Below are 13,399 nucleotides of genomic sequence, written 5' to 3'. Positions count from 1 at the left end.
TCGTTTGGTCTTGTATTATATTTGCCTTCGGGTTAATATAATCCGTTCATCCTATTTCGACTCTTTAAAATTCCAGAATCAATCCTTAATTGAGGTAAATTATATGGCCTTCCAAATACCGTTCCGATTCCTAAAATCACTGAAGAGACATTAAATGTCAAAATCCGGATATGGTGTACAATTTTTTGCACCTCATGTTTGCGGTATACCATCTTTTTCGCAAGTTTATTGTTTTCTGTTTGGTATTAAATTAATAATTAAGATCCATTTTTTTACACCTGGTGATCCGTTTTTTTTGGCAATCACCAGGACAGTCAGCAGGGTTTAAGAATATCCGTTGTTCGACCTGTTAGTCAAATGCGTTTTGTTAAAATATACTTTTTCACTTTTTGGTCTTTTAGAAAATGTTGTCTGTGGTGTATTTAGACCCCTTATCAAGAAATTTGTTTTACATGCACACGTATAAAACTTGCGGTTTTTATCAGACGCAATCATAGGTTTGAACGTTGTTTTCGATTTAGACTTGTTTATATTTTTTCGTTTGGGCTTGTATTATATTTTTCTTCGGGCTTATATGATCCGTTCATCCTATTACGACTCTTTAAAATTCAAGAGTCTATCCTAAATTGAGGTAAATTATATAGCCTTTCAAATACCGTTTTCGATCCCTCACATCACTGAAGAGACATTAATTGTCGAAATCCGGATAAGGTGTACAAAATTTTGCACTTCATGTTTGCGATATAGCATCTTTTCCGCAAGTTTATTGTTTTCTGTTTGGTATTAACTTAATAATTACGATCCATGTTACATCTTGTGATCAATTAATTTGGCAATCGCCAATGGCAGTCAGCAGGGTTTAATAACATCAGTTGTTCGCCCTGTTAGTCAAATGTGTTTTGTTAAAATATACTTTTCACTTTTTGGTCTTTTGGAAAATGTTGTTTGTGCTGTATTTAGACCCCTCTATCAAGAAATTTGTTTTACATGCACACGTATAAAAATTGCGGTTTTATCCAACGCAATCATAGGTTTGAACGTTGTTTTCGATTTAGACTTGTTTATATTTTTTCGTTTGGGCTTGTATTATAATTTCCTTCGGGCTTATATGATCCGTTCATCCTATTTCGACTCTTTAAAATTCAATAGTCTATCCTAAATTGAGGTAAATTATATGGCCTTCCAAATACCGTTACGATCCCTAACATCACTGAAGAGACATTAATTGTCGAAATCAGGATATGGTGTACACGTTTTTGCACCTCAAGTTTGCGATATACCATCTTTTCCGCAAGTTTATTGTTTTCTGTTTGGTATTAAATCAATAATTACGATCAATGTTACATCTGGTGATCAATTTATTTGGCAATCGCCAATGGCAGTCAGCAGGGTTTAAGAACATCCGTTGTTCGACCTGTTAGTCAAATGCGTTTTGTTCAAATATACTTTTCACTTTTTGGTCTTTTGTAAAATGTTATTTGTGCTGTACTTAGACCTCACTATTAAAAAATGTGTTTTACATGTATAAACAAGTCTAAATTGAAATCAACGTTCAAACCTATGATTGAGTCGGATAAAAACTGCAATTTTATACGTGTGCATGCAAAACAAATTTCTTGGAAGAGGGGTCTAAATACAGCAAAAACAACATTTTCCAAAAGACCAAAAAAGTGAAAAAGTATATTTCAACAAAACGCATTTGACTGACAGATCGAACATCTGATGTTCTTAAACCCTGCTGACTGCCATTGGCGATTGCCAAATAAACTGATCACAAGATGTAACAAAATGGATCATTATTAATCTAATACCAAATAGAAAACAATACACTTGCGGAAAAAATGGTATACCGCAAACAAAAGGTGCAAAAATTAGTACACCATATCCGGATTTCGACAATTAATGTCTCTTCAGTGATGTTAGGTATAGAAACAATATTTGGAAGGCCATAAAATTTACCTCAATTTAGGATAGACTCTTGAATTTTAAAGAGTCGAAATAGGATGAACGAATCATATAAACCCGAAGGAAAATATCATACAAGCCCAAACGAAAAAATATAAACAAGTCTAAATTGAAAACAACGTTCAAACCTATGATTGCGTTGGATAAAACCCGCAATTTTTATACGTGTGCATGCAAAACAAATTTCTTGGTAGAGGGGTCTAAATACAGCACAAACAACATTTTCCAAAAGACCAAAAAAGTGAAAAAGTATATTTCAACAAAACGCATTTGACTGACAGGTCGAACAACTGATGTTCCTAAACCCTGCTGACTGCCATTGGCGATTGACAAATAAACTGATCACAAGATGTAACAAAATGGATCATTATTAATCTAATACCAAATAGAAAACAATACACTTGCGGAAAAGATGGTATACCGCAAACAAAATGTGCAAAAATTAGTACACCATATCCGGATTTCGACAATTAATGTCTCTTCAGTGATGTTAGGGATCGAAACAATACTTGGAAGGCCATAAAATTTACCTCAATTTAGGATAGACTCTCGAATTTTAAAGAGTCGAAATAGGATGAACGGATCATATAAACCCGAAGGAAAATATAATACAAGCCAAAACGAAAATATATAAACAAGTCTAAATTGAAAACGACGTTCAAACCTATATATGTATATATATATATATTTACAAGTCTCTTGAATTTTGAAGAATCGAAATAGGATGAACGGATCATATAAACCCGAAGGCAATATATATATATACGTCTTGCACAATTTTGTTTCTTAAAATCTTGCATTGGAACATATCAGTTCTACCAATGAGAGTCACCGGCAAGTGGCAACACAAGAACTGACATTGAAGTTAAAGACGACACTCAGAAAGAGCAAACCTTACTGGTAGTCTGCATAACGTCATAAAAAATGAATTAACAAAAACACCGAACTCCAAGGTAAATCTTAAAAGGGGGAAGTACATAAAACCTGACAAAACCAAACGCTCGACTATATCAAAGATACAATATGGCAGTTTTTCTTTTACTCTTGCCATTCTCATGATAATGGTTTCCTGTCACTCACCATTCAAATAACACCATTTTAGCTCAAATGGGGGCTTTTTGTGATTTTTAATTCTTTGTATAATATTTCGAAATTAAACATGAATTTTTCATTGTTGATTTTGTACAAAACTTTCTTAAAGATAAGAAGAAAAACAATCTAACCCAATACCTTGATTTCATAGTCAGATATACTGATGGCATATTTTCAATCAACAATCCTTTTTTCAGCGAGTACTTGTGTCTTGTGAATTTGATATAAGGATTCTATAGAGACAAAATGGTTTGCTACATATCTCTATATATCTTAATGGACGGGAGTGGGCACATCTCTTTTATTCATACAGTGAAACTAGGAATTATGACAATGAGATGAGTTAGATCTCCTCATGTCAACTTCCCGTTCTTGAGTAGTGCTTTTACTTTCTCCAGCTTATGTCTTCAGCCTATAGCTAAGTGTCACAAATCCCACATATATATATATATATAACCACCTCGGTGGTCATTTGGTAGCTTGCCCGCCTCGAGTGTGGGAGGTCGTGGATTCGAATTCTGACTGGGTGAAACCAAAGACTTGAAAATTGTTATTTGCTGCTTCTCTGATAAGCACGGAGTCAGAATAATGTGTCCGAGTAGTTTGACATGTCTTCCTATGGACTGTTATCTTGTGAACTAGCACATTGAAAATCCGACTCGATCGTGTCGATCTAGTACAAATCAGGGTCCATATTCATATCCCTTGGTCATGTTCTCGTCCTGAATATGCATTTAATTTGCCACTTGACGTTAAATAGTCATCATCATGATCCCACATACATGTATCAACTATTTCAATCTGACATTATCACCTGTTTTGTAATGTTGCCTTTTAAAAACTTACTATTGCATGTGAATATGTAAGCGTGATACAATTCATACTTACCATGATTTTAGATATGTCTGGAAATCAAGTTACTAAAATATTTTACTTTTTCCACCTGTTTTATACACTAACATGTCACTGTGATTTGCTTTTTGTAAATTTCTACAGATGAATACAATGAGATCATGTGGTGTGTATGCCAATGAGACAGCAACCAAACGACACAAAAGTCAAAAAACATTTAGAGGTCATACAGGTTAAGATGACTTCATTCTTTCCAATTTGTTCCACCTTAATTTACAGCAGTGACAGTATTCTTTTAAAGCTAATCCCATTTACAAATGAATATTACTAGACTAAGATATATATTTATTCAGTAATACACGTGATAATAAATATAACATGGATTTATGATTTAAACATGTTAATTTATTAACGAAAAGTTGTAACGGGTTCTCTCTCCCGTCTGTCTCTCGGTTGCTATCACTTCTAATTCGGTCCATCCGAATTTAAATTGCACATCAACATGACGCCTTTCCTGTGAAGGACTGGGAATAGGTACGCGAAATTCACCCAGCTTTTTACAACCGTTGTCATCGACATAACTAGCTTTGTCTTTAAATGTATAGTAGATAGCAACACTAACTGATCCCTGGCTACTCATCACTGTATGATACTCGACAGTTACAATCTCATCTACTGCTACCCTCTTGTTCTTTTGCATAAATGTTTCAAATACATCTCTGCACCGGTCCCTAGTTTCTCCATACACTCGTTTACTCGGATCATGCTTCGACTCGTCAAATAATGGACGTATCCGCCTACCATATGTACATCTTGTAATACGTGATGTTATAAAATCTGGCTTATGACCGAACAAAACTGCACCTTTGACAACCGCTAGTCCGGGATCTTCTCGCGGAATCATAATACGTACGTCAGGGAATGCCTGTTGAATTGCATCTTGGACAATTAAACATTCTGAAAACCCACCAACAAGAAGAAAAGTCTTCAAGTTTGTAGTAGGTATTTTTTGTAAGACTTTGCGTATTTCTTGTACAATGTGTGAACACGCAGTATCAAAAAGTGATGTCATTAAATCTCCGTCCATTCTCAACTTATCTCCTACTAACGAGATCTTATCACGATATTCGGAGTCGTCAACTACGTCTTTAAATTCTTTTTCCAAGAAACGCAAGCAAAGACCATTCAAGTCAGCAAACGGTTTTATCGTAAAGTTTATCTTTTTTTTGGTTGGTACACTTATTGATCTCTTCAGTATTTCAAACTCCCTCAGCAGATCAAGGTAGCTCGCGGTGTTGTCATTTGCCAATGACTCCATGACTCTCTCTCCAACAATATTTTCTAAGAAGTTAAGGAATTCTTTGTCAACAGTGGTCCCACCACAAGCTCCCCCAGAAGCTGAACATAGTTCTTGTAAATTATCTTGACATACCTTATGATGAGCAGTAATATCTACGGTTCCTCCTGAATAGTAAAAAAATCAATTATTGAAGCATAGTCATGTAAAAAGATCAATATAAATAAATGAATATTGCAAGTGTGTGTCAACAAGACAGCAATCCAACAATACACTAAAATCGAAGGAGACATTTAAAGCTTGCTTTATGGATACTTTGTTACGATTACACAATATGGCATCAAGATTAAGCACTTATATTTTTTCCATAAAAATGACTTTTCTTAAAACATTTCTGCATTGTTTGGTTCAAGTTTGCAAAGTAGTTTCAGGAAAGAAGATACACATGTGATACTTATATAGGTCTAGTTTTAAGTGAATCTTTAGATTGTAATGTAACTGTTAAATCTGTTGCAACTTCTGCATATAGAGCACTTGGTCTTGTTATAGTTAAGTGCAAATTCTTAGGTGGTGCTACTCATAATTAAATCAATATTAAAGATAGTAATTTGTTGTCAATTCTTTTCCTCGATTGGAACCTAACAAAGATCATCTAAAAAAATCTAAATTGGATTTAAGTGTTTTCAGAGAATGAGATGACGATGTGAAATGTAAATAAACGACGGACGCCAAGTGAGCTATAATGCACAATCTGTCCGTTGTGTTGTGGACCATTAGGAATTCTGGAACGCGTACATAGAAAATAGTTGTTTACTGAATAAACAAACACATTTCGACTTTTATTTCACTTCTTTGTTTACAAGTTAATCACATTGCTAGAGTTTTTTATTGACTATCTTTTCCGGACAATTAAATAAAATATGTTAAATACACCTACGGTTTGTTTTTTGTGTATTGATCAAGTATTCCGTTGTAATACCAACATACATATATACTTAAGTCACCCTTTCTTCTTTGACTTAAAATAGTTAACATTTTTGCGTTCCCTAAAATGTATAGGTGTCTACAGAAGAACTACCATTTAGTGTTTAAATCGTTAACTGATTTGTAAAATTATACTTTCGATCATGAATGCTTATAAGTTATAATTACATCTGACACAGAACAATATTTCCGCATTTAGTCCATTTTACCATAACTCAATATTATCTGAGACTACTATAACCTGAGACTACTATAACACATATGTGTTATAGTAGTCTCAGATATTATCTAATAAATATATATGTACTGAAGTCGTGCCATACCTCCTATATCAACCATTAAATATTTGTATCATTATATGCTAAAGAATACTCACGGCTGCCCCTTTCTTTTAAAATATATCTCAGTCCTATATCTAACGTTACCACTAAATATTTGGTATAATCATCTGCTGATGAAAACCCTTATTGTGGCTCCTGTTATTTTATGACATACCTCCAATATCTACCACTAAATATTTGGTATCATCATCTGCTACAGAAAACCCCTCGATGGCCCCAGTCATTTTATCAGGAGGAAGGTGTTGACAATATATAGATGCTGCCTCTGGTTCCAATGCGATCATTAATCGGTCTCTTCTAATACCTGCCTAGGAGAGATATTCAGATATGGTATAAAGAAAATAACATTTGCTAAAAATATTGATCTCTAGACACGGACATTGATTTGGCTGTAACGCAAACTTGTATAATACTGCTTTTTATGCAATTGCCTAATTTATCATAAATTTTACAAATATCATAAAAACGAATGGATCAGACAAGTCTGATGTCCATTTTCTCAACATATCTAGCTGTCATATAAAAATGGCGCTCTTCTCTATTTACAGACATATATAAATAAAAGGACATTTCAGTAAGACAACAAACCCTAGAACACAATAACTAAACTAATAAAAATATGTATTTGTCAGAGACTATAGATATCTTTTCACAAATTATCTTACAACTTAATACTGAATCGTTCATGATTTACGAGTGATTTACCTTCTCATCAGATTTTTTTCTCTCACGAAAAACAAGATTTTCGTACAAAATGCATTATATTGACTTAATTCTTGTAGTGCATTTATATTCAATTGTATTCCAATAGTAATTGTAGTTAGTACACTTTAAATATACCCCAAAAAGGCCAGACAAAAAACTTGGTGCTATCAACGAAGAATAAACGGCTGGACATCAACAAGACTTTTACATCTGTGTACCAAGCATTTGTATATATATAGCTACCTTTTCAGCACTTTCTCTCATGAATTCCTTCGCCTTATCCGTCCACATGGCCGGTACAGTTAAAACCCATTTTATTTCGTCTGGCTGTAGATTTAAACCTTGTCTCTCCACATGGCCCATCATATGTTCTCTTAAAGCCCCTATAGCGGCTGCAAATACATCTATGGCGGGGAAAGATGCCCCTCTGATATCATCAATTTCCATTTCCCTGGATATATCCTTCAGGTATATAAATAAAACAGTTGTTGGAAAAGATACCAAACATTCATTTCAAATGCGCTCTATGAAAAATAGTTTCTTTTAATTTAGATTTATCATATTAAAGACTTTGACGGATTTTATTGAAAGCTTGCTTAGCACAAAAACAAGTCTCCAGAGTTGAGCTTCTTCAAAATAAAAAAGGAGATGTTTGTCCAATATTGTAAATAAATAATAAGGATTTCTATCCAGATTACTGTTACAGAAGATGTTCTAAATAAGTTATCATATATGTATTGGAAAGTAAAGATCCATCTAAAAATAAAAATGCACGAATTACCCAAAGAAATGCATCGGTCAATTCAAACACCTATCTACAAAAGTTTTAATTTTATAAGTCATTTTACTCATCCTCTTAAACTTTTACCTCGCGTGTGTATAGAACCATTTTAAATCTTTCAAAGTAATAATAATCGTCTGCCCTTCCTGTCGAAGCAATTTCGGCATATTCATTTTCCGCCTCGTAACCAAATGCTACCAATTGTTTAGTCTCCTTTCTCAAAAGAATGCATGTTGGAGTTTTTAGTGACATGACTGTGCTCCTCCCAGAGTTCCATGCTGTGTTTGCATGTATATCCAGTTTATCCCTATCATATTCGCCTTTCATGGAGTAAGCGTATCCGGAATATGTGGTACCAAAATCAATGGCTGCCACCATTAAAATATCCCGAGGTCTGCCACCTGTAGCCATTATCTAGATCATGTACGATATTCTAAAATATGGAAAAATACATGTACATAAATTCTTATTATTTGCCACCAATTTCTTATTCTCTATGTATGATTTCACACACGTTGGAGGACTATTATAAACACTACTATAAAATCTTAAACTCGTGGACGTCTCTGCTTGGAAACTATTACACTTTTACCAACAAGACTTCAGTACTCACTACTGGGGTCTAAACATAATCTCACCATCAAGACCTCAGAAATGAAGTGTTCAAATAATTATATACCAACAAGACTATCACTACAGTATAACACACCAAGACCTCAGGCAAGGCAACTTCTTTTATCACCAGTTAAATACACTCTCACCACCCAAAAACGGGGGGGGGGGGGGTCTTTATTAACTGGAAGATATTCTTTTTATATTAAAATGTTCCCAAAACAATGAGCAGACTCGCATGCTCAGAAAAATAGTAATAAGATAAAAAAAAAAATTTTCAAGATGAAAACAAAATGAAACAAACAGAGATGTATTCTAGAATTATTCAAGAATTATTCAATTTATAACAAAACAAATATAATCCGACAGGAGATTTCAGATTCGTATAGCAAGATTTTTCGTCGATTGTTATAGCTTTTTATAAATCAGAAGTTGATATTACACCACAGGACACTCCATTCCCAACTTGGTCCACCAATGATCTATGTACAATTTAGATCATAAAATTTGGGGTATCGAACTCCTCTTTTATTATTTTCTATGTAACAGATATTTTGAATAAAGACATTCGGTCATTTTGCTTGGACATGGGAATAAATATCTCACAGTAGATACGATATTCAATAACGCGAGTTTTCTAAAATTATCTACTTGATAGAGGATTGCTGCTTTCAATGCGCCTATTGAACCAAGGGTGCCTAATGGTAAAGTTGAAGTCATCCATGATCCCATCGAAAGTTTTAATTAAGCACGCGATCATGATTTAGTTGACCGTTATGGAATATGTGTGTCACAGATTAGCACGAATATGTTGCAATGATCGTAGCCACAAATCCGTCCTCTTTTCATCGGTTGTAACTCAATAGAACTTGTTCTTAACATGAGCAACACGACGGATGCCATATGTGGAACATGATCTGATTTCCCCCTGAGCACCTAAGATCATCCTGGTTTTTTGGTAGGGTTCGTGTTGCTCGATCTTTGGTTTTCTGTATGGTGTTTTGTGGATTGTTGTTTAATTTTGTCATGGTTTTCACGGTTTCCCTTCAACTTATGAATTGTTGATTGTCACTTTGGTATCTACACACTTTTTTCAAGATTATTTTCATCAATTAAACGTGAGCTTGCACTTATTTATCAATTGGAAGTTTTAACATAATATTGTGGAAACAGTTTTATATATATATAAAGTCTATCCTTGTGTGTTTAAAATTTATCTGGAAATGAAAATATGCAAAAGTTGTTTATTTACATACAAGATATATTGACCATAAATTAATGTATCGATTTTACAAAGAATTTTAAGTTTTACTTTCACTTTACCCTCAATGTATAGATTAATTTACAGAAAATTATGTTTTACTTTCACTTTCAGTTTCTGTGACATGTAAACAGTCATATATGCTTTTATTATAATTGTCATTATTGAAAGAGGGTCGATAAATTTTTACAATAATGCCATGATTTCTCAAAAAAAAAAACTATTTGTAAACCGAGTTCCCTGTCAAAACAAAAGCGGCTGTGAACATGGTGAAGTCTCACTGTTAACATGCAAGCATTTTCTAACAAAAGACAGGAACACGTTATGTTAATTGCTCCAACCATAGATGTATAAACGGTTTATACATCTATGCTCCAACTAATCGATTCCATTTGTTGAAGATGATGAAATGAAAATATACAACCGTATTTATATCCGGTGTACGGTATCGGGAACACAGTGAGGGACGTAGTGAATAGTTTTAAAATAAGGTCATTCGAGCATGCTTTATTTTAACAAGCAGTTGTAGTTGTTCAAATACTGGTCATTTGGTCTAGACAATTGGAAGACAGCAATTGTTCACATCTTTGTCATTTGGTCTTTAATGAATATAAGATGGTTCTTTAGCAATCATACCACAATATTATTTGTGTACATATGTTTGGCATGTAAGCCTATACATTCTTGTCTCATTCGCAGTCCTACATTTATATTACATAGTAGTAATGAAGACATCGTTATTTTTTTTTAACTACTATTCGATTGAAATCGATCATTTGCAGTGACTCTTATCAGTCACGAAAAGATAGTTTAACAGATGCATTAAATGAGCACGAACAAATCAGGGTTTCACTGTATAGGTATGGTGACCATCGGGGTTTCACTGTATAGATATGGTGTTCACGTAATGTCACTGTGTTATCTAAAATTGTAAATATACACACTACAGTATATTTTTAATATATGTGAAAAAAAAAGATGAATATGTGTAACGTTGAATGAAAAAATATCATTACCTGAAAGAAATTTCTTGGTCCTGGTCGGCTACACTAAATCTGTATCAAAACTTTTTAACACTGTAATCATGTCGTTTTCGTCGGTTTTGTTGTTCTATTTATAGTTATCGTGGTAATTTTCATCCGGGTTTTTCTTAATTCTAAATTTGGTTTTTAAATATTGAAATTGATTTTTTATAGGCAGCATAATGCACTGTCGATAAGTCGACAAATCGCTTATAGTTATCAGCTTGTCCATCTGTCCGGCCGTGCGTGTATCATTTAAATCGATTTTGCACACGAATTCATACTAATTCACCTTCTCTTTAATATGCGTAATAAAAATCATATCTCTGAATATTGGTCCAGTCTATAAAAAAAATCGTAAGGGGTTCCGCAGAACCCTGTGCCTCGCCTGCAATTGCTGATGTTAGTGTAAATGTGTTATGTGAACTTAAAATGTTAAAAAGTGAGTCCAATTATCAGTAAGATACAGAATTTTTAAAAAATCAAACTTTTTCTTTATATGCTATTTCCCAGTCATTTGCCAGTCTTGAAGATTACTAATAGCTTCTGTCCAAGTTTCATAGCAATCCATGAAGGTTTACACATTTATCATGTCAAAAAATGTAATCCCAGACTGTCTAAATATTAACTGGAAAACACTTAGTCCATCTTTCAGAAAAATACTAAAAATGAAAAAAAAAAAATATTTTTATAGGTTTGCTTCAAATGTCCTGTACCAAGTCAGGAAAATGCAATTGTTATCGTGTAAAATTGAGAATGGAAATGGGGAATGTGTCAAAGAGACACTTGAACGACCCGACCATAGAGCAGACAACAGCCGAAGGCCACCAATGGGTCTTCAATGCAGCGAGAAACTCCCGCACCCGGAGGCGTCCTTCAGCTGGCCCCTAAACAAATAAGTATACTAGTTCAGTGATAATGGACGTCATACTAAACTCCAAATTATACACAGGAAGCTAAAATTAAAAATGATACAAGACTAACAAAGGCCAGAGGCTCCTGACTTGGGACAGGCGCAAAAATGCGGCGGGGTTAAACATATTTTTTGAGATCTCAACCCTCCCCCTATACCTCTAGCCAATGTAGTAAAAACAAACTCACAACAGTACGCACAGTAAAACTCAGTATAAGAGAAGTCCGAGTCCGATGTCAGAATAGGAAACAAAAGAAAATAAACAAAATGACAATAATACATAAATAACAACAGACTACTAGCAGTTACTGACATGCCAGCTCCAGACCTCAATTAAACTGATTGAAAGATTATGTCTTCATCATATGAATATCAGGCACAATCCCTCCTGTTAGGGGTTTAGTATTATACCGTCATAAAATATATGAGAAGAACATAACCCGTGTCATGCCAACAACTGGTTTTAGAACAAATGTGTTTAATTCCGATGCAAAGACCCTATAAGTGAATCAATATTAAAGCCAAAATATGCAATCTTTAATGACCTGACAACAGTATCGTAACTATATCCCTTCTTAATAAGTCTGTTTAAAGGTTCTGTTAGCTTTTGAGGTGAATACTGACATTTTTGTGCTTTGTAAAGAATATTACCATAAAAGATTGGATGTGAAATACCCGAACGTATAAGATGTCTGCATGTTGAGTTATATTTACGAATGATGTCCTTGTACCGATGATAAAATTTAGTAAATGTTTTGACTAGTTTATGATATCGAAAACCCTGGTGTAATAATTTTTCAGTAATACATAAATTTCTCTCGCTAGAATCTAATACGTTGTTACGTACACGAGCGAATCGTACAAGTTGAGATGTATAAACACCATAAGATGGTGACAAGGGAACGTCACCATCTAAAAGTGGATAATTAACGATAGGAAATGAAAAATCATCTCTTTTATCATAAATTTTTGTATTAAGCTTCCCGTTAATGATATAGATATCAAGATCGAGGAAAGGACAGTGGTCATTGTTAGTATTAGCTTTATTTAAAGTAAGTTCAACAGGATAAATTTCTTTAGTAAACATACTGAAGTCGTCATTATTGAGAGCCAATATATCATCCAAATATCTAAAAGTATTGTTAAATTTTTGCATCAGATGTTGTTTCGATGGGTCTTTGCTGATTTTAGTCATAAATTGTAACTCATCATAACAATACAAAAACAGGTCCGCAATAGTTTGTTTCTGTGTGTGTTGCATTGTCGTTTGTTGTTTGTTCACTTCAGTGTTTCTGTTGATTTGTTGTCCAAATGTACTATATTGTATTGTTTATTTGCGTAATTTTCTGTCCGTAATGTTGTACTGTATTCATGTCATGTAATGGTGTCATTTTAGTGTTATATTTAGCATAGCCATAAAAGTGCGAGGTTTGGCTAGCCACAAAACCAGGTTCAACCCACCATTTTTTTCTTAAAATGTCCTGTACCAAGTCAGGAAAATGGCCATTGTTATATTATAGTTCGTTTCTGTGTGTGTTACATTTTAATGTTGTGTTTCTGTTGTGTCGTAGTTC

General features: G+C 33.9%; 1 protein-coding gene across 2 annotated transcripts in view; it reads right to left on the bottom strand.

Moving 5' to 3' along the window:
* Nucleotides 1–4,237: 4,237 nt before the first annotated feature.
* The window catches only part of LOC127701643 (heat shock 70 kDa protein 12A-like), a 66,724-nt gene continuing 57,562 nt past the window's right edge, over nt 4,238–13,399 (bottom strand). Inside the window, exons 1-5 of one of the 2 annotated variants that reach the window (XM_052205627.1) lie at nt 10,907–11,017; nt 8,105–8,450; nt 7,480–7,698; nt 6,686–6,839; nt 4,238–5,373 (exon numbers count right to left, since the gene is read on the bottom strand). In XM_052205627.1, coding sequence (XP_052061587.1) covers nt 4,310–5,373; nt 6,686–6,839; nt 7,480–7,698; nt 8,105–8,428 — 1,761 coding nt within the window. In that variant the 5' untranslated portion in view covers nt 8,429–8,450; nt 10,907–11,017 and the 3' untranslated portion in view covers nt 4,238–4,309. Of the gene's footprint in view, nt 5,374–6,685; nt 6,840–7,479; nt 7,699–8,104; nt 8,451–10,906; nt 11,018–13,399 lie in introns of those variants that run through there. The other variant, XM_052205626.1, reaches the window with a different exon arrangement.

This window comes from Mytilus californianus, unplaced genomic scaffold (genome assembly GCF_021869535.1).
Source record: "Mytilus californianus isolate M0D057914Y unplaced genomic scaffold, xbMytCali1.0.p SCAF_5, whole genome shotgun sequence".
Lineage (NCBI taxonomy): Eukaryota > Metazoa > Mollusca > Bivalvia > Mytilida > Mytilidae > Mytilus > Mytilus californianus.
This window is presented reverse-complemented; position numbering and strand designations above follow the sequence as displayed.